This window comes from Tamandua tetradactyla, chromosome 13 (genome assembly GCF_023851605.1).
Source record: "Tamandua tetradactyla isolate mTamTet1 chromosome 13, mTamTet1.pri, whole genome shotgun sequence".
Classification (NCBI taxonomy): domain Eukaryota; kingdom Metazoa; phylum Chordata; class Mammalia; order Pilosa; family Myrmecophagidae; genus Tamandua; species Tamandua tetradactyla.
This window is the reverse complement of record NC_135339.1, coordinates 33,885,764-33,908,804: the sequence shown is the minus strand read 5'-3', so window position 1 is coordinate 33,908,804 and position 23,041 is coordinate 33,885,764. Positions and strand designations below refer to the sequence as shown.

Below are 23,041 nucleotides of genomic sequence, written 5' to 3'. Positions count from 1 at the left end.
TCAAACACCTAAATATAAGAACTAGCACCACAAAGTTTCTAGAAGAAAATGTAGGGAAACATCTTCAAGACCTGGTAACAGGAGGTAGCTTCCTACACTTTAACCCAAAACACAAGCAACAAAAGGAAAAATAGATAAATGGCAGCTCCTCAAAATCAAATGCTTCTGCATCTGAAAAGACTTTGTCAAAAGGTGAAGAGGCAGCCAACTCAATGGGAGAAAATATTTGGAAATCACATATTGGACAAAGGTTTGATTTCCTGTATATACAAAGAAATCATACAACTCAACAACAAAAGAACAAACGACACAATTATAAAATGGGCTAAAGATATGACTAGGCATTTTTCTGAAAAGCAAATACAGATGGCTCAAAAACACATGAAGAGATGCTCATTTTCACTGGCTATAAGGGAAAAGCAGATAAGAATACAATGAGATACCACCTCATACCTATAAGAATGGCGGCTATCAAACACAAAACTATAAATGTTGGAGAGGATGTGGAGAAACTGGGACACTTACGCACTGCTGGTGGGAATGTATAATGGTGCAGCCACTAAGGAAGACTGTTTGGTGGTTCCTTAGGAAACTAAATATCAAGTTGCCCTATGACCCAGCAATAGCACTATGTTCTAGTTTGCTAGCTGCCAGAATGCAATATAACACAAACAGGATGGCTTTTAAACGGGGAATTTAATAAGTTGCTAGTTTACAGTTCTAAGTCCAAGAAAATGTCCCAATTAAAATAAGTCTATAGAAATGTCCAATCAAAGGAATCCAGGGAGAGATACCTTGGTTCAAGAAGGTCGATTAAGTTCAGGATTTTTCTCTCTCAAGTGAGAAGGCACATAGTCAACACAGTCACGATTTCTCTCTCTCGGCTGGAAGGGCACATGGCGAACATGGTGTCATCTGCTAGTTTTCTCTCCTGGCTTCCTGTTCACTGAAGCTCCCTGGGAGGTGTTTTCCTTCTTCATCTCCAAAGGCTGCAGGCTGATGGACTTTCTGCTTCGTGGTACTGCAGCATTCTCTGCTCTCTCTGAATCTCCGGGCTTTCTCTCTTGTCGTTCTCTTTTATAGGATTCCAGTAAACTAATCAAGACCCACCCAGATGGGTGGAGACATGCCTCCACGTAATACAGTTTAACAACCATTCTTGATTAAATCACATCTCCAGGAAGAGGATCTCCCTAAGGAGAGGGATGGAAAGACCAAAGGTGATCTTTGGGTGGAATTATACAGAGAAGATGGGATTAACAAATCCGAATGCTAAATCATTAAATTGATATCTCTTTTAGTCTCCAGTATTTTAGAGCAGCTAGAAGTAAAAATTTAAAATTGTGAAACTGTAACCCGTGTCAAACTGTGAAATATGTTCTACATCTAAGTGTGGTCTGTGCTTTGGGTTTTGGATATATGTTATTTTTCACAGAAAAAGAAGGAAAAAGTCGATTGTGATGGAAAAAAAATATTTAAGCCCTCTAGCCTCCTATATTCTGGAGCAGCTGGAAGGAAAAATATGAGATGATCACGACTCTACATGTCAGAGTAGCATTTCTCTGGTGACCATTTCCAGCAACTGCCTACAATGCCACCTGGATAGGCTCAGACACACACTGAGGTAATTTCAAGCCCAGCAGCATAATTTCTCACAGCCCTGGTTCTTCAGTCTGAAAAGAGTCGGGGGTCTCAATGTTATCACTGAGAGAAGATGAGGAAAAACACTGCAATAAATTTTCTTGGTAATTATATATAGGGATTCACATATGGTCAAATGCCATGTATTCCACCATATTTTAATTCATCTACAGTAATTAAGGCTAATTGACTCATATACATGGCAATAATTGTTACTCCCAGTCATTCAATGTTTATATGCCTAAAGTTCAGGGGCAGAAATATAAATATTCTCTCTACTGTCACAAAATAATTTATAGTCTGGTGAGAGAACGTATTCACGTGAAAAGAAAAATGACAAACAGACAGCACAATTTCACACTATACATCTGGAAAATGGGTATAGTCACATCTGTTTCATAGGATTACTATAAAGATCAAGTCAAATACCATATGTTAAAGCAGTTAACCACAGAAACAGGGTCATAGAAAATATTCAGCAAATATTTTTAAATTTTTTGAAAAGTCAGGGGAAGGTTTGGCTTATTTAGGTTTTGGGAATTGACCCAGAAATAATTGGTTGGTGACCCAGAATATATACAACCTTCACTGGTCTGAGACGCAATTTTTTTTTTTTAACATTTTTTTTATAGTGAAATATATATGAAGAAAGGCGATAAATTTCAAAGTTCAGTTTAACAAGTAGTTAGTTATAAAGCAAATTTCATAGTATTTTATGAGTTACAGTCCCACAGTTTCAGGCATTTTCCCCTGGCCATTTCAATACTCTAGTGACAAAAAAAAAAAAAAAAAAAAACCTCTACACAGTGATTTAGCAGTGACAATCAATCACTTGCTAAATCCTAACCTCTCTGCCACAACTCTTCCTTCTTATTTGATCATTCTATTTTCAGGGATATTTGGGCAGTAACCATTCTAACCTCTCCATGTTGAAAAGGGGTGTTGAAATTATGGCATATCATTCATGTTCTGGGACAGACTGGTATTCTACATTTCAGGGCTTGAGACGAAATTCTTAAAGTGTGGAAATAACTAATACAATTATTTAATCCAAGAAAGCTATTCTATATAGAACAATTACAGAAATAATGAAAGAACACATACCAATGCTTTTGCTACAGTTGTCTAAGTTTTGTACTCACAGATAGATTAAATGACAAAACCCAGACTATCAAAAAGGACACAACAGACTTAAGCAGGATGGAATCAGTACTTGACATTTCTAATGTCAAGAATTTAATTTATAAAAAATGAGTTTTATGGAAAAAGAATGAAATGTGACTCTCACATTCAATATACAAAAAAACCCACAATCCTTGTTTATTATCATTGAAAACAGTTTTTCTAAATTATCAGTAATGAAAGAATAAAGAGGAATGTTCCTTCTCACCCGCAAAAGCCCCCCAACCCCACAGCTTCCAGTGCATAAAAGATCCTAGCCACATCAACCTGGTACAAAAAACACTAAGAAAAGTAGAAGAACCAAACCTTTTGCTAATTCTCACTCTTTTTTCATCTTGGAGCAAGCAAAGAAGCATTTCCTGCCAATCACTAATAATCTAGATTTATTTTTTATTAGAATCATGTTTGACTCTATGCAGAAGGGAAGAAAGGCAGAGCACTGAAAAGACTTTCGCTTCTTTTTTTGGAAAAAAAAAAATGAAGCAAAACAGCATTCAGGCAAGGCCTCTGAGGCCAAGGCTCCTCCTACAGCCCAAACCCCTGCACTCAGGTCCTCATTACAAAGATCATATTGTTTTGGTAGGAGGTTCCTGGACAGTCTCCCAACCTATTTCCAGTGACTGTATGGCCCCCTCCAGACTGCCCATCACTGTGTCACTGGACTGAGCAACCTCCGTTTCAAGTAACTTCATGGTTTCCAGGCTGAGCATCACTGTACCTCCACACTGTTTCCTTTGGGACCTCCCTGCCAAGATATGAATTAGCCTTTTGGCCGGCTTCTGATACCAGCACCTCCCACAGATGAGGACTGTAAGCTTCCCTTTCGAGTTAGTCTCTTCTACACAGAGCTAGACGTGGAACTCCTGACTGAACCAAATCTTTTCCAGCAAACATACCTCAATGTCAAATACTGATGGTTTCTGAAAATGCTTAAACTTTTGCTGGTGCGCAAGCAGAAACATTTCCTATGGGCTCTGGTGTTGTGCGATTTGCTCAGGGTCTCCATCAGGCTGAGCATATTGCTCTCACGCAACATGAGATCTGGAAGTAAAGTCTTCATGTAAAAGTAGCCTTCAGACTCGGTATTAGCAGTTAAATAATAATCCCTCAACCAAGACACCTTGCAACTAGATATATTTTAGAGTTCAAAATTTGTTGAAATTTATAAAGTTAAATATGCCAGTTTATTATAGTACTACTATATATATTGCATGTCATACAGAATCCTGCAGGATCTAGCACAGCACTCTAAAATTACATAAACATGAATAGCTCTGTGCCAGTTTGAAGCTACTATGTACCCCAGAAAAGTCATATTCTTTAATCTTCATTCAATATTGCTAGGTGGAATCTTTTTTATTGTTTCCATGGATATGTGATCCACCCATTCAAAGTGGGGTCGCTTACTAGAGCCCTTTAAGAGGGAACCATTTTGGAAAAAGTTCCAGAGCCAACAGAACCAACAAAGCATACACAGCCAGAGTCCTTTGGAAATGCAGAAGGAAAACACCCTGGAGGAAAATTTATGAAATGAGAAGAGAAAGCTGGCAGATATCGACAGGTGCCCTCCCAGCTGAGAGAGAAACCTTGAATTTCACTGGCCTTTTGAAGTTAAGGTATCCTCCTCTAGATACCTTTTGTGGCCTTAGAACTGTAAACTTGCAACTTAATAAATTTCCTTTTTAATTCTTGTTCCTTTTTTGGTATATTACATTCAGGAACCTTACAAACTAAAACAAGCTCTTTTATAAAACAAAAATATTTGGTTCCCATTAGGTTTTACTAGAAATGAGTCAGCAAAGTTTTGTTTCCCAATAATCATTAAAAGACATTTAATTGTTACAGCTATATATATGGATTTCAGAATTGCAGATAAGGAATAACAACTTATTTAAATGTAGACTTTATATACATTAAAATAAATTATGTCTTACATTTTTAAAACTTTACAGTAAACCTGGACACATTATAGCAGAACATATATTCCTTCTCAAAAATCATCAATGAAGTTATTAAAAAAATCAATGACAGAATTCTAGTACCTTAATCGCAAGTAACAGACTGTCACAAGAAAATGTCACTGATTTGTTTTTTAAAAAACATGGAATGAAGCACTGCCATGTGTATGATGACTTTGGTTCCAAGGGAAAGAAAAACCATCCGAAACAGTCATAAACATAAATTTACTGACTACCATAAATGAAAATCCAACAGTAGTATGTAGGCTTCAGAAAAGATCTGATCAGTCACATTTTTTTCTGTTCTCCTTTCAGCTCTTTTAGCCTCTGATTGTCAGCTCTGTACTCAAAAGTAGTTTACCTTAAAATAGGAAAATGGTTGCAGTGGATGAGCTCCCACCCACACAATACTATTCTTGGCTTCATTGTGATTGAACCTATTTAGGGCATGCACCCATCAATGTAACAGAGAAGTTCCAGCATGAAAAATCATAGTCCACCTTTAGTCAAACCACACAATGGCTAAAGGATAGACTGGATACTGGGGAGGTAACCATTAAGGTACACAATGTCACAGATGAAAACAAGAAGAGATTCAAAATTAAAAGTAAATAATAATGGATAATTGAGACGGTTAATATGGATTAAAATATTCAAGTCATTTATGATCTATTCATTCACTTATTTGCCATGCAATAATCATTTTTTTATTAAACACCTAACAATATCCTAGGTACTACACTAAACATGTGACGGGTAAAGAAAATGAGCAAGTTTGAAAGTTGAAGACATTTCTGTACATAAATTTTTTTAAAAAATTTAACAAATGGAATAAAACACTAACATATATAATCAGTAATTCACAATATTATCACTTAGTTGCATATTCATCATTTCTTAAAACATTTGCATCAATTCAGAAAAAGAAATAAAAAGACAATGAAAAAGAAATAAAACGAAAACAGAAAAAAAAAAGATTATACCTACCATCCCCCTTACTCCTTGCTTTCATTGATCACTAGCATTTCAAACTAAATTTATTTTTAACATTTGTTCCCCCATTATTTTTATTTCACATGTTCTACTCGTTTGTTGACAAGGTAGATAAAAGGAGCATCAGACACAAGGTTTTCACAGACACAAGGTTTTCACAATCACACAGTCACATTGTGAATGCTATATCATTACTCAATCATCCTCAAGAAATATGGCTGCTGGAACACAGCTCTACATTTTCAGGCAGTTCCCTCCAGCCTCTCCATTACATCTTGAATAACAAGGTGATATCTACTTAATGCATAAGAATAACCTCCAGGATAACCTCTCGACTCTGTTTGGAATCTCTCAGCCATTGACACTTTGTCTCATTCCACTCTTTCCCCTTTTAGTCGAGAAGGTTTTCTCAATCCCTTGATGCTCAGTTTCAGCTCATTCTAGGGTTTTTCTCAATCCCTTGATGCTGAGTCTCAGCTTACTGTAGGATTTCTGTTCCACATTGCCAAGAAGGTCCACACCGTGGGAGCATGTCCCATGTAGACAGGGGGAGGGTGGTAAGATTGCTTGTTGTGTTGGCTGGAGAGAGAAGCCACATCTGAGCAACAAAACAGGCTCTCTTGGGGGTGACACTTAGGCCTAAATTTTAAGTGGACTTGACCTATTCTTTGTGGGGTTAAGTTTCATATGAACAAACCCCAAGACTGGGGGCTCACCCTATAGCTTTGGTTGTCCACACTGCTTGTGAGAATATCAAGAATTCAACTTGGGGAACTTGAATTTCTCCCTATCCTTACCATTCCCCGAAGGGGGCTTTGTAAATACTTTTCCACTCACTGATCGAATCACCCTGCGATTCATCCGGGCACCACTCTGGACAAACCAACAAAATCTCATGTCCTACCTGAGATTCCAAGTACTTATGGTGTTCAATCAAACTATCTCTGTACATAAATTTTTGAAATAAAAAAAATTTTTTTTTTGCAAAAATTCCTTACACCAATTACCCTGCTAAATGAAAAATTCTCTACTTTGAATGAGTGGAACAAAAACAAGTGCCAGAATATATGCATGATGGATCAAAAGAAATGACATTAGCTGTATTTAATTTTATACAGAAACATACGATTCACTCCATTTACCATGTCATTCCTTTAAAACCAGCTAGTGGTTACAACTGCATAACTTATGTGCCACTATAGCTACAGTTTATATACTCGTTTCCCACACTTAAGTCTGTAGGACCTATGACAACAAATTCAACAAAGAACAAAAACATTCTATATACTCAGAGCAAACATAAAAGTCTACCTACCAGACAAGTAAATTTTCCCCAGAGTTCTCCTACCAATGTCATACTGACCAGTGAATCATTCATTTGTTCTCTAAATAATTTGTGAAGAGATTAAAAATTAGAATTATTAATACTGCAAAGCCATGAGAGAAATTTCAGGCTGAACTGCAGATTTATACTAATAAAAATTAGAAAGGAATCAAGTGCTATCAACTCTACAGGAAACTTAAATGAGGAAAGAGCTGAGGAGAAATGCCTAGCACTGAAAACCGAAAAAGGCTTACTAGTAGACAAATCAATCATAACTTTTAAATTTCCTAAACATAAATATTTTATCTATACTTATGACATTTAAGTTCTGCAAAATAATTTTCACCTGCAGATACACAGTTTAGAACTGCTCAAAAAAATATATCCTAAGATTAGCTATTACTGTCTAAGTGATCACTAGAAAATTCCCCAAAATATAAGCAACACTTCATGTTCAGTTTTTGAAAAACAGATTTTTTGTTCCTTTTGTGCACTGGAATTAAAAAAATAAAAAAGCACCTTTTCTCAAATATTCACACTTTATAAGAGTTGGCTTGAAAAATGGGATGCCTTGAATCAAAGTCAAGGGAGGGATGAAGAAAAGGAGGCTGAGAAGGTAGCTGGCTGGGTAGATGAGTTGGGATTGTAGACAAGTAGGTGACAGGTGAATGGGTGAGTGGGTAACTGTTCGCTTGGTGGCTGACATTAAGTTGTGGAAGAGGAAATAAAACAAAAGGTAGAGAGTAGATTAATTTTGCTTTTTAATTAGCATGACACTATTACTCGAGGATGAATATTATCAGATCGTATATCTCAATACCAGCTTTTCTTCTATGATACTATCACTCTTTCTGAAAAAGTAGGGCAGTAATAATGTTCCATATGTATACTAAGACAAGGACAATCCTATGTAAATGGAGCTAACAAAAAAATCTAAATGTGACAAGGGCTCACAATTTATTGTTTTGATTTCTTCAAAAGATGGTCTTTCATCATAAAAAAGTTTCAGATGCAGTCTTCTGTTGATTAATATAATTCCAATATAGATAAGCCAGAAAGTTATGTCTTTTTTAAAAAGTCACCAACAAAATATTCAAAATATCCAAATACAGTTTAACAAAATCTTCACCAATTAATAACACATTGTGAATGCAATTAATACCACCCAATTGTACACTTAAAAATGGTTAAAATGGGAAATTTTGTGTTATATATAATACCACAATTAAAAATCTAAAAATTATTCTACCATTAAACTCATTCACTTACGATAACAGATAGTGGTAATACTAAAAGTTCTGGAGTGAAGAAAAGTAATCTAAATCTTAACTTATTTGAATCCCATTATATATGTTCATATTTTACAAGATTATGCCATCATGGTGTGGTTGACAGAATAATACCACCCCAAATATGTCCATTTCCTGAACTCTAGGAATCGTGAATATATTACATTACATGCAAAGAAAAATTAAGGTATCAAATGCAATTAAGGTGATTAATTAGCAAACCAAGAGATTGCACTGCATCATCTGTGTGGGGCCCAAGATAACCATAAAGGTACTTAAAAGTGGAAGAGGAAAACAGAAGGAGAGAATCAGAGGGAAATGTGATTATGTAAGAATGGTCAGAGAGATGAAACACTGCTGTTTTAGAGATGGAAAAAAAGGGGCCAAGGGCCAAGCAATGTGGGTGGCCATTAAAAGCTAAAAAAGCCAACGTATTTGATTACTCCTTAGAGCATATATGAATATATATGAATGTAACTCTGACACACCTGGATTTTAGTCCAGTAAAACTTGTGTTGGACTTGTGACCTCCAGAACTGTAAGATAATGTATTTGTGCTGCTTAAGCTACCAAGTTTAATTATTTACAACACGGATAAGAAACTAATGTACATGGAGATTTCTCATTTGTAAATCTAAATATAAGAGCAATAACTGATTAACAAGAGATACAGTATTACCTAAGCTTCTTTCAAGTTTTCATAGTAATCCTTCCAAATCATAGGCCACATATACAACACAATCATGGTTTCTAAGAAATTAATTTTAAAATTATACATAATTGTAACTTTTACAAAATAGCCTATTGCCAGCATTTTTCATAAAACTGATGCTCCTTAAAATTTACTCTGCAGTTAAGAAAAGTCTAAAAGGAGATTATGGTATGTTGATACTAAATTGTTCCAAGTTTCATTTTTCCATAAGAACTATGAACACAAAATTTGGGAATAACGTTTAAATTACAGACTCTATGCTAAAGAAAACAGATAACACTGTAAGTAATAACATTCCTTTTAAAATAAAGACTGCTAGATAATGGAAAACTACGCAAGGTTCACATATATACAGTTCAAAATATATTTTCTCTCCTTTTTTAAGTTGAGGTAAAATTGCACACAGTAAAATGCAGCTATTAATGAACATTTCACTCTGAGTTTTGACAAATGCATACACCTGTGCAACCAACCACCAAGACACAAAATGTTTCTATCACCTAAGAAAATTTCTTCCTACTCTTTCCAGTCAAACTCTACTAGAAAGATAATTTTCATTTAATTTTGCTTATTTACTTATTTCTTTGCATGGGCAGGTACCAGGACTCGAATATTTTCATTTATTTTTAAATACCCAGCTTAATGTATTTCTCTTACAGACATGACATGTGTGAACGCACCTCTTTAGATCACTTACACTTCTCTTTACAGATGTAATTGTCTTTAGAATATTTAAATCTGATAACAACTGATACCAATATCCACAATTTAAACCTATATTTCCTAATTTTGCCATTATCGACAGAAACTGCTCTGAAAAATACAAAATATCAATCCATGTTTGTTTTAAATTTAAAATTGTCAAATTTACTGGACTAAAATCCAGATGTGTCAGTTACATTCATAGATTTAAATTTATAATCCAAATAGCTTCCACATAAAAGCCACAACAATTTCAGAGCAGAATAAAAGGAGAAATAAATTCAGTACAAAAATTTTACACAAACTAAAAAGATTATTTACTGAATTGAAATGCTACAACTTCTAAAATCATTATGATCAGAAATGTTTTTTAAGAAAGATTTTTTTTCTTTTGAACAAGAAAAAACAACTAAAATCTTAGACATTTCCTCTATTCTGCTTATTTCCTTTGAGAATCAGGGGCATCACCGCCACAGCCTCTGCTTCTCCCTAATGCAGGCTTATAGCCCAGGGCTGACTGGAAAAGCTCAGTTTGTCTCTCCTTTTTCCCCTACATTTAGTAACCACCCAGAATAAGTTTTAGGTCTCAAAGTCTAGCACTTTATTAAGACTTCTGCAAGGACAGATGCGCTAGCTGACCATCTACTGCCACGTGTGGCCGGGCCCCGCTCGCGCTCGCGCAGTGAGGGGATTACACTCCCACCTCTCCCGGGTACCGGCAGTGGCTGCCGAGCCCCTGGGGCAGGCCCCGCAGCTCCACGGGGGTGCGCGGCGAAGGCTCCGGTGTCCTCTGGGTCACCGTCCCCACCAGGAAAGCCACTCGCGGGGAGGTGGCGACAAGAGCAGGGAATACGGGCTCGGAAGAGGGGCGTGACTGCCAGTTGATTCAGCTGAACAAGATGCCACAGGCAACCCTACAAGATAGTGCCGAGAAAGACGTTTGCGGGCGTGGTCAGGGAGAAGAAGGGTGCCCTCTCTCTTACCATCAGGTCGGGACTGCGACTGTCCCTATGTGACACGGCTCGGATGACCCCCGCTCGCCAGCCCAGCCAGCAGCGTCCGCTCTCTGGCCGCGCCTCTTGGCCCACAGCCACACACAGGAACCGCTTCCCTACCAGCTCTGGCCGCGTTTCCTCCGCCATACCGTAGCTGCTAAAGTGGTCGCCGTCTCGTCTACTGCGAGAAAATCAGCGAGACCCAGCTTCTATGGGCCGCCCATGCTGAGGACACCAGACAGGGAACCACTGCCGCCCCGCGAGGGAGCGCCGACTTCGGGGCGCACCGCCCACTCTGCCCAGGAGGACACAATTCTGGGTCACTCACGGTCTCAGACAATAGCCTGACAGCCTCTGTCTCGGCGCAAAACACACACACACACACACACACACACACACACAAATGCTGACAGAAATGTCTATACCGCCGCCGGAGACCCCAAAATAACCTTGGCCAATGCCGCTACAACGCCACGGCCAATACTGCTCCGCCACCCCTATCCACTAGTGGGGCTGCTAAACCGCCGCTCGTCTCCTTCCGCCGACGCGGGTGGGGGGGAGGAAACCGCGGGAGAGGGTCAGTGGAAACACTGCAGACCGAAAGTAGTGCGGGACGCGACGGTCGGACCAGCCAGATTTCGGCTGCAGTAACAGCGGCAACTCGTAAACTAAGGATGCAAGAGTGGCGCGGCAAAAGGGGACGCTGTCCTTCAGCAACAATATAAAAAGCGTTGGGGGGGGGGCAGTCTTTATTTGTTGCTCCCTCAGAGGAGGGGTAAGGCGAAAATTAAGTATGCTGGCTCCACTGTGGATCACAAAATAAATTCAAGGTTAAACGCGGCATCTTCGGATGTATAGCGTCCTCTGAGTTAGAAGCAAAGCAGAGCAACACTTTCTACAGTCCAGCGGTACCAGCAGCAAAGCACAGCAACACTTTCTATTGAAAAGAAAGCTCAGAAAAAATCACTTCAGAACAACAGTCCACGACTTAAAAAGAAAATGAAGGAAAATGCTGTAATCCTTTCATTCTCCCTATTTATAACAGCAGATACTAATACATATTTGAGCTATTCAGAGATTCACATACCTTGCTATTGCTTGGTTATAAGAATGGGCAAATACTCCATTAACAGGCTTTTGTCAACGTCCTTAGTATTTCACAAACTATCTCTGCTCTACTCTGAGTACTTTTAATACTAGTACATACCTCAAACTCAGTGGTCAAATAATAAAAACAGGGAAATGCTCCAAGTTCAGTTATTAGAAAATACCATGAAAATTAAGGATTTTAGCCCATCACAGTTCAAAAACTTATGTTTATGTCCCATACAATCACAGCAGGATTTTGGTGACTTTTTTTTTGCTTTGTTTTAGAGGGTATTTATAATATTTTATTTTGCCAGCAAATTCTAACTTTCTAAATAACACAAATTAAAAGACATTTTAAGCCTTTAATATTTAATCAATGAATTTTCTTACATGTTTTGCTTTCATTATGATCTTCAGAGAATGACAGTATTTAACAAATGTGAAGAAAAGAGAAGAATGATCATGGTGTGTAATACATAACTATGTGATGATATAGTCTGCCATTGATTGTACACCAAGTATGGACTGTACGTGTATGAAGATTTCTCAATAATTTTTTTTTTAAAGAGAAAAAGAAGGATATATGATACTACTTTTTCACTATATAGGAAAAAAGAATGAGATGTATTTTCAATGACTAAATTCACTTCAGAAGTTGAAAATTTAGAAATATAGACTAGATTTTCTACTCTTTCAATCCTCAAATGTTATATGTCCACTAAATTTTATACACACATACCAATTCAAGTAAACCTCATACATTAAATATCTTAATCCACACAAAAGATACACCAGGAAAGTATTATTTGGTTTAAAAGATCCACAAAAACTCATCCATGAGGGTGCAAGTGTAGTTCAGTGGTAGAAATGTTGTCTGCCATGTGAGAAACCCTGGTTCCATTCTGAGCCCATGCACTTCCAAAAAAAAAAACAAGGAAACAAAAAACCAAACAAATAAAAATTCAACGAATGATGCTGCAATAACAGATACTCACTGGGAAAAAGAATGAAATGTGACCCCCACCATACAGCATATAAAAAAATTTCATTCATAAAAACTATTAATGATTTATTTAAAAATTGACTTAAGAAGGAAGGAAACATATTCACTGTACTGGTAAGAGCCATAATTATCCACTTAGTTATCATGATTAGTAATTCATGAAATTTAGTTTCAATAAATAAATCATCTACTAGTAACTTAACAGTTCTTCACTTTCTGATCTGCAGTAATTGTGAAAAATGCCAATTATTTGTGCTCTCCATACATATCAGTATAGTGTATGCCAGTATAGATAACTATAATCACTATAGTTCTCTACTTCAAACTTCACATATAAAACCCAAACAGATAAAGAAAAAAAAAAAGTTTGGTATAATCTCTTGTAATAATATTAGCCACCATTTATGGAATGCTTCCTATATGTTAGACTCTATGCTAAGTACTTGACACATGTAATCACAGTTTATTTTATAGACATGGAAAATGAGATTTAAAGAAATGTAGTTACTTTATAAGAATACACAGGTATTACATTAAGGAACTGGAATTCAAAACCAGGCTTTGTGATTTCAAAGTACCCTGCTTTTAATCACTCACTATGCTTAAAAAGTTGCTTACGAAAACACAATGATGGAGTGTGAGCGTAGTTCAGTGGTAGGTTCTCACCTGCCATGCAGGAGACCCAGGTTGGATTCCCGGCCAATGCACTTCCCCAAAAAACAAACGAACAAAAACAAACAAAGAAAATTTCAACAAGTGTGCTGCAATAACGGGATACTCACATGGATAAAGAATGAAATGTGACCCCCACCATACAGCATTCAAAAAGAAAAACCCCACACTGGTCAATCAACAAGTTGCTTCCACCTCATTAAAACAGATTATTCATAATTAACTTGTTCAATATTTATTTAGCACTTACTATGTGTCTCACATCCTGCAAAGTTCTGGAGATATGGCCGCTGTCACTGAGAAGCTCGCAGTCTATCTGGAAAGATAGACAATAGAAATGTTTTGCTTTGTTTATTGAAGGAAGTAACATTTAAATGGCATACAAAATAAATTTAATACATTTAGTAAATAATTTTCAAATCATTATAACTTGGAGGCTTTTATTAATTGTCAAATGTAAAGACTGAAATGAGTTTATTAAGTCTTACAATAAATGCATGGGTACACGTAGGAACTACGGATGCTAAAATTAAAACAAAAGAAGCCAAGAGTTTTAAATGAATTAAGTGAAAGACCAAGAATGGAATGGAATATAAATTTATGTTTATTATTAAACCTTGAATACTTTCTATTTAAATATTTCCTAAGCATTTATTTACACTGAAATCCTCAATCACATTCATAATGATAAAGAAACTCAAATGTCACTTCCTCAAGGAAGCTAGCACTGATTTCCAGAAAGGTTCAAATTACGGATTTTCACAACATTCCCTATTTGTTTTAGCACTTACTACAACTGTAGTTGTAGTCATTTATTGTGTAATAGTTTGCTTTGTATTTGTTTCCCTTGATAGAATATAAGGTTAATAAGGGCAGGGGCAGTGTATCCTCTTCATAACTATACCCAGAGCATATACTAAGCCTTGCAAAAGTGGCTATCCAGTAAATGATATTCAATGAATTAACAAATAACAGAATGTACCTTTTTCTAAATCCAATCCAACTAAGAAGAATTTAGAATCTCTAAGTTATGAGTCACAAATACTTCATGTTCTTCCTACAGGGTTATTTATCACCTCCATAATGTCTTATATACACTATCTCATTTCATCATAGAGGTACTATGATAAGCCCTCATAAAAGTTGAGCTTCTGCAAAAAAAATAAGGTTGTTCGTAAAGATAATTTCTAAAGAACAGATACAGAGAAAAAGTTTCAATTTACAAGAGAAACATTCATTTTGTTACCAAACTACCAATTTAATGAAAACCTAAAACTGATTCTGTTAGTGTATATACAAAATACTATTCTATTCTTAGTCTTCTACACAGAACATTCTCAAATATTGCCCTTGATGAAGCCAAAAGACAAACGTAATTTCTGTCTTCTTGGTGCCATGTGGAACAAAGGCAAGAGAAACTGTGGAAAGAGGAAGAAAAGAAGTAATCTGTACTGGTATTTCTAATTATATATTTGTCATCATTTGTTACCCAATTTCCGATATAAATTCTGGCTGCATAGGAACCTACCACTTCTTTTCAACATTCTTTCTCTCATTTATTGGAAATGGGACTTTAAAATTTCATTTTCAACAATAAAAAATAGAAATATAGAAAAATACATATAGCATTGGAAAATTACTAATCTACTGAGCAAAGATCTATTATAAACAAAGAAATTAAAGGACTCCCTTAAGCACACATAGCAAGGGTCTTCTCAGGGTATCCCATAGCACTTTTTCCGTCCATAAATACTCCAACTATTAATTACTAATAAAATAGGCCACATGACAGTTCACACCCTGCATCTTCAACTGTACATAAGCTCCCTTACCTATGAATAGGTTAGGTTGCTAAAGGCTCACTCCCTATGTGTCTGTCAACCCTGTACTACTGGGACACATGGGTAGCAATAGGACTCAAAGTTCTGAGTGTGGCTTTGTTTGGCCCCATGAAAGCTCATTACATTAAAGGGCTTCTAAACCTGCATTTAAAGCTATCAATGAGGAAAATCCAAAGTAAAATCTAGACCAAAAAATGACTCAAAATCTCAGTCTAACGATACTCCATTGATGTTCTCACTGAGATGAAGCTAAATTCTACATAAGGAAGAGTCTTCATATTCAAGAAGAGAAAGCTCTAGAAACAAAACAGACCTAGAAAATGCAATATGGGGAATCTTCAGTCTTTATTTTCTTTGGCACATTCAGAAAAAGCCATATGATTAACAAGATTTATATATGGCAAACTCAAATATGTAATAAAAATAATTTCTTTCTATGAAAGAAATCATTGTCTTCTAGCTCCTCATGTGTTTCACTATGAGAGCTAATTTATTTATTCAATTAAACAGAATGTATAAAATAGGGCTCCAATTCCAAATACTTGTTCCAGAAGCTCTGTATCTGGAGGCTGACCAGGATTTTCTTTAAAAAATTCCAACTGGCCCAATATGAAAATCAGACCCCCCAAAAAGACATCAACTATAAACTTACAATTCAAATCAACATTCTCCAAACAATCTGCTACACCAAAGCACATTTTGGTATTACCTAAAATTAAACAGACAGGAGAAATACTCAGAAGTCCAAGCATCTTCATTTCTCACAAAATATGCAACCACTTAGGAAAACACACGTCAATCCCCATTCCACAAAATCATTTACAGATGGATGTTTTAAGGTGTATAACCCAAATGTAGCAAACTAGAAATCAGCAGTCACAGAATGTGGTGTAGTGAAAGACTAGGAGTCAAGGAAATCTAGATACTGATCTCCACTTCTGCTATTGACTAGCTATATCCTTCAGGCAAACCACTTTGCTCTCCTAGGCTCTGTATATAAAATGTAGAGGCTGATACAATCTTTAAAGTCACTAAAGTTTGCTTCTAAGGTTTCTAGGTAATTCAGGAAGTAGGAAAGCATACTTTTCTGTCACACTGTAGGCTCAAACCTGAAAAACACCCTAACAAAGCACAAGCAACAAAAGAAAAAATAGATAAATGGGACTTCCTAAAAATTAAAAACTCTGCTCCAAAGGACTTTGTCAAAAGTGTGAAAAGGCAGCTGACTGAATGGGAGAAAATACACGGAAACCACAAATCTGATACTAGTTTGATATCTAAATTATATAAAGAAATCCTACAACAACAGGAAAAAGACATGCAACCTGTTCTAGTTTGCTAGCTGTCGGAATGCAACACACCAGAAATGGACTGGCTTTTAATAAAAAGGGATTTATATTGTTAGTTCTACAGAGGAAAGGTAGAGTGGGTATAAAATGTGGGTACAGGACAGAGGGCCAAGATGGTGGCTTAGCAATGCGTGCGTTTTAGTTCGTCCTCCAGAACAACTACTAAATAACCAGAAACAGCACAGAACAGCTCCCGGAGCCACGATAGTGACCGGACACACAGCATACTCCAGTCTGGACCAGCTGGACCGGCTGTGAGTCTCCGAAACCGTGAGTTTCCCGAGCCGCGGCGCCTGGCACCCATCCCCCACAGGCAGCTTCCCGGAGTGAAAGGAAAGACACTCTAACAGTAGCAGGGACTGAGTCCAGCCAAACACCAATTGTGGTATTAATAAACAAATTCTGACTACTAAAAATAGGCCTCCAGCTCAGGCAAACCTGGTCAAGGTGGAGGTCACCTATTGGGCTAACCGAAAAAGAGGAAAGGGGACAAAACAGAGGTTTTTGTGGCTGTTTCTATGGAGGCTTGGCTGCTTCTGGATTCAGCGGCAGGACTATTCGGGTTGCAACTACCCCAGGAATAGGCAGAACCAGACTGCTTTCAGGGCTGTCTCCTGCCTGTGCCTTCCCCAGGGGAGGGGTGAACCCAACTCAGGTGGAATCCCTCTCATAAGGAATTCAGACCCCAGGGGTTGGCAATTTGAAGCCATTAAAACCAGCCTACAACCTCACCTCTGTCTCCACCATGCACTCAGCAGGGAAAGCATTCCAAAGTTAAAGGAGCCACAACATCTTTTGCTGGTGGGACCCGCAGGCAGACAAGCGCCACATACTGGGCAGGATAAGAAAAACAGAGCCCAGAGACTTCACAGAAAAGTCTTTCAACCTGCTGGGTCTCACCCTCAGGGAAAACTGAGGCACGTGACTTCTTCCCCTTGATAGGAGGCCAGTTTAGCCCGGGAAAACGCGGCAGGAGTCTGTAATACCTATGTAGACCCTCCTAAGGGTGGGGAGGGAAAAGGCACCTTACAAGTAGGACAAGAAACAAGAAAACAAGAACTGAAAAATTACCCTCTGTTAAACAAAACTTAAGCTGGAGGCCCAGAAAAAGCTGAACTAAAGGTCAAAGAACACATAGACAACAAAATCATCTAGCAAGAAAACCCTAGATAAGATAAGTCAAAGCAATCTCCAGAATAAACTAATTAAGGTAATTAAATGCCTAGATGCCAGCAAAAAATAACAAATCACACCAGGAAAATTGAAGATATGGCCCAGTCAAAGGAGTAAACCAATAGTTCAAATGAGATACAGGAGATGAAATAATTAATTCAGAATATACAAACAGAAATGGAAAACCTCTTGAAAAACCAAATCAATGAATTGAGGGAGGATATGAAGAAGGCAAGGGATGAGCAAAAAGAAGAAATGGAAAGTCAGAAAAAACAAATCACAGAACTTATGGGAATGAAGGATACAGCAGAAGAGATGAAAAAACAATGGAAACCTACAATGGTAGATTTCAAAAGACAGAGGTTCGGATTAGTGAACAGGAGGACAGAACATCTGAAATACAAAAAGAAACAGAAACTATAGGGAAAAGAATGGAAAAATATGAGCAGGGACTCAGGGAACTGAATAATAATATGAAGCGCACAAATATACGTGTCGTGGGTGTCCCGGAAAGAGAAGAGAAGGGAAAAGAAGAAGAAAAACTAATGGAAGAAATTATCACTGAAAATTTCCCAACTCTTATGAAAGACCTAAAATTACAGATTCAAGAAGTGCAGCGCTCCCCAAAGAGAACAGATCCAAATAGACATTCTCCAAGACACTTACTAGTCAGAATGTCAGAGGTCAAAGAGAAAGAGAGGATCTTGAAATCAATAAGAGAAAAGCAATCCATCACATACAAAGGAAATCCAATAAGACTATGTGTAGATTTCTCAGCAGAAAACATGGAGGCGAGAAGACAGTGGGATGATGATATATTTAAATTACTAAAACAGAAAAACTGCCAACCAAGAATTCTATACCCAGCAACATTGTCCTTCAAAAAATGAGGGAGAAATTAAAACATTTTCAGACAAAAAATCACTGAGAGAATTTGTGATCAAGAGACCAGCTCTGCAAGAAATACTAAAGGGAGCACTAGAGACAGATACAAAAAGACAGAACAGAGAGGTGAGGAAAAGAGCGGAGAAAGAAGTAAAATTAGATATAACATATAAAATACAGAAGGCAAAACGGTAGAAGAAAGTACTACCCGTACAGTAATAACACTAAATGTTAATGCATTGAACTCCCCAATCAAAAGACATAGACTGGCAGAATGGATTAAAAAACAGACTCCTTCCATATGCTATCTACAGGAAACACATCTTAGACCCAAAGATAAACATAGGTTGAAAGTGAAAGGTTGGGAAAACATATTCCATGCAAATAACAACCAGAAAAGAGCAGGAGTAGTTATATTAATATCCAAGAAATTAGACTTCAAATGTAAAACAGTTAAAACAGACAAAGAAGGATACTATGTACTAATAAAAGGAACAATTCAACAAGAAGACATAACAATCATAAATATTTATGGACTGAACCAGAATGCCCCAAAATACGTGAGGGAAACATTGCAAACACCGAAAAGGGAAATAGACACATCTACCATAATGGTAGGAGCCTTCAATTCCCCATTCTCATCAATGGACAGAACATCTAGACAGAGGATCAATAAAGAAACAGAGAATTTGAATATTACAATAAATGAGCTAGACTTACCAGACATTTATAGGACATTAACACCCCACAACAGCAGGATACACCTTTTTCTCAAGGGCTCATGGATCATTCTCAAAGATAGACCATATGCTGGGTCACAAAGCAAGTCTCAACAAATTTAAAAAGTTTGAAATCATACACAACAATTTCTCAGATCATAAAGGAATGAAGTTGGAAATCAATAATATGCAGAGCGCCAGAAAATTCACAAATACGTGGAAGCTCAACAACACACTATTAAACAACCATTGGGTCAAGAAAGAAATTACAAGGGAAATCAGTAAATATCTCGAGGCAAATGAAAATGAAAATACAACATATCAAAACTTATGGGACGCAGCAAAGGCAGTGCTAAGGGGGAAATTTATTGCCCTAAATGCCTATATCAAAAAAGAAGAACGGGAAAAAATTCAGGAATTAACTGTCCACTTGGAAGAACTGTAGAAAGAACAGCAAACTAACCCCAAAGCAAGCAAAAGGAAACATATAACAAAGATTAGAGCAGAAATAAATGAATTTGAGAAAATCAATAAAACCAGAACTTGGTTCTATAAAAAAATCAATAAGATTGATGGGCCCTTAGCAAGACTGACAAAAAGAAGAAGAGAGAGGATGCAAATAAATAAGATCAGAAATGGAAGAGGAGACATAACCACTGACCTCACAGAAATAAAGGAGATAATAACAGGATACTAGGAACAACTTTATGCTAATAAATACAACAATGTAGATGAAATGGACAACTTCCTAGAAAGGTATGAACAACCAACTTTGACACAAGAAGAAATAGATGACCTCAACAAACCAATCACAAGTAAAGAAACTGAATCAGTCATTAAAAAGCTTCCCAAAAAGAAAAGTCCAGGACCAGATGGCTTCACATGTGAATTCTACCAAACATTCCAGAAGAATTAGTACCAACCCTGCTCAAACTCTTCAAAACAACTGAAGTGGAGGTAAAGCTACCTAATTCATTCTATGAAGCCAACATCACCCTCATACCAAAACCAGGCAAAGATATTACAAAAAAAGAAAACTACAGACCAATCTCTCTAATGAATATAGATGCAAAAATCCTCAATAAAATTCTAGCAAATCGAATCCAGCAACACATTAAAAGAACTATACATCATGACCAAGTAGGATTCATCCCAGGTATGCAAGGATGGTTCAACATAAGAAAATCAATTAATATAATACACCATATCAACAAATCAAAGCAGAAAAATCACATGATCATCTCAATTGATGCAGAGAAAGATTTGACAAGATTCAACATCCTTTCCTGTTGAAAACACCTCAAAGGATAGGAATACAAGGGAACTTCCTTAAAATGATAAAGGGAATAGATGAAAAACCCACAGCTAATATCATCCTCAATGGGGAAAAACTGAAAACTTTCCCCTTAAGATCAGGAACAAGAGAAGGATGTCCACTATTACCACTGCTATTCAACATCGTGTTGGAAGTTCTAGCCAGAGCAATTAGACAAGAAAAAGAAATACAAGGCATCAAAATTGGAAAGGAAGAAGTAAAACTATCACTGTTTGCAGATGATGATACTATACGTCAAAAACCCTAAAAAAGCCACAGCAAAACTACTAGAGCTAATAAACGAGTACAGTAAAGTGGCAGGTTACAAGATCAACATTCAAAAATCTGTAGTGTTTCTATACCCTAGTAACGAACAACCTGAGGGGGAAATCAAGAAACGAATTCCATTTACAATTGCAACTAAAAGAATAAAATACTTAGGAATAAATTTAACTAAAGAGACAAAAGACCTATACAAAGAAAACTACAAGAAACTGTTAAAAGAAATCACAGAAGACCTAAAAAGATGGAAGGGCATACCATGATCATGGATTGGAAGACTAAATATAGTTTAGATGTCAATTCTACCTAAATTGATTTACAGATTAAACGCAATACAAATCAAAATCCCAACAACTTACTTTTCAGAAATAGAAAAACCAATAAGCAAATTTATCTGGAAGGGCAGGGTGCCCCGAATTGCTAAAAGTATCTTGAGGAAAAAAAACGAAGCTGGAGATCTCATGCTGCCTGACTTCAAGGCATATTATGAAGCTGCAGTGGTCAAAACAGCATGGTACTGGCATGAAGATAGATACATTAACCAATGGAATCAAATAGAGTGCTCAGATATAGACCCTCTCATCTATGGACATTTGATCTTTGATAAGGCAGTCAAACCAACTCATTTGGGACAGAAAACTCTCTTCAATAAATGGTGCCTAGAGAACTGGATATCCATATGCAAAAGAATGAAAGAGGACCCGTATCTCACACCCTATATAAAAGTTAACTCAAAATGGATCAAAGACCTAAACATTAGGTCTAAGACCATAAAACAGAGGAAAACGTAGGGAGATATCTTATAAATCTTATAAGTAGAGGCGGTTTTATGGACCTTACACCTAATGCAAGAGCACTGAAGAAAGAAAGAAAGAAATGGGAGCTCCTCAAAATTAAACACTTTTGTGCATCAAAGAACTTCATCAAGAAAGTAAAAAGACAGCCTACACAATGGGAGACAATATTTGGAAACGACATATCAGATAAAGGTCTAGTACCTAGAATTTATAAAGAGATTGTTCAACTCAACAACAAAAAGACAGCCAACCCAATTACAAAATGGGAAAAAGACTTGAACAGACACCTCTCAGAAGAGGAAATACAAATGGCCAAAAGGCACATGAAGAGATGCTCAATGTCCCTGGCCATTAGAGAAATGCAAATCAAAACCCCAATGAGATATCATCTCACACCCACCAGAATGGCCATAATCAACAAAACAGAAAATGACAAGTGCTGGAGAGGATGTGGAGAAAGAGGCACACTTATTCACTGTTGGTGGGAATGTCAAATGGTGCAACCACTGTGGAAGGCAGTTTGCTGGTTCCTCAAAAAGCTGAAAATAGAATTGCCATATGACCCAGCAATACCATTGCTAGGTATCTACTCAAAGGACTTAAGGGCAAAGACACAAACGGACACTTGCAAAACAATATTTATAGCAGCATTATTTACAATTGCAAAGAGATGGAAACAGCCAAAATGTCCATCAACAGACGAGAGGCTAAACAAACTGTGGTATATACATACAATGGAATATTATGCAGCTTTAAGACAGATTAAACTTTTGAAGTATTTAACAACATGGATGGACCTTGAGAACATTATGCTGAGTGAGACTAGCCAAAAACTAAAGGACAAATACTGTATGGTCTCACTCATATGAACTGACATTAGTGAATAAACTTGGAATATGTCGTTGGGAACAGAGACCATCAGGAGATAGAAATAGGGTAAGATAGTGGGTAACTGGAGCTGAAGGGATACAAACTGTGCAACAGGACTGGATACAAAAACTCAGAAATGGACAGCACAATACTACCTAACTGTAATGTAATTATGTTAAAACACTGAATGAAGCTGCATGTGAGAATGACAGAGGGAGGAGGGCTGGGGACATAAATGAAATCAGAAAGA

At 37.0% G+C, this 23,041-nt stretch overlaps 1 protein-coding gene across 9 annotated transcripts in view; it reads right to left on the bottom strand.

Annotated features, from left to right (window-relative positions):
- Positions 1-23,041, bottom strand: part of JMJD1C (jumonji domain containing 1C) — a 326,266-nt gene that overhangs the window by 270,552 nt on the left and 32,673 nt on the right. For 3 of the 9 annotated variants that reach the window (XM_077125157.1, XM_077125161.1, XM_077125163.1), the window contains exons 2-5: positions 16,054-16,110; positions 14,543-14,978; positions 13,811-13,876; positions 10,785-13,595 (exon numbers count right to left, since the gene is read on the bottom strand). The exons of 1 other annotated variant lie outside the window; for it this stretch is intronic. In XM_077125157.1, coding sequence (XP_076981272.1) covers positions 10,785-10,943 — 159 coding nt within the window. In that variant the 5' untranslated portion in view covers positions 10,944-13,595; positions 13,811-13,876; positions 14,543-14,978; positions 16,054-16,110. The remainder of the gene's footprint in view (positions 1-10,784; positions 13,596-13,810; positions 13,877-14,542; positions 14,979-16,053; positions 16,111-23,041) is intronic. 5 more of the 9 variants (XM_077125162.1, XM_077125165.1, XM_077125158.1 and 2 more) reach the window with 4 other exon arrangements.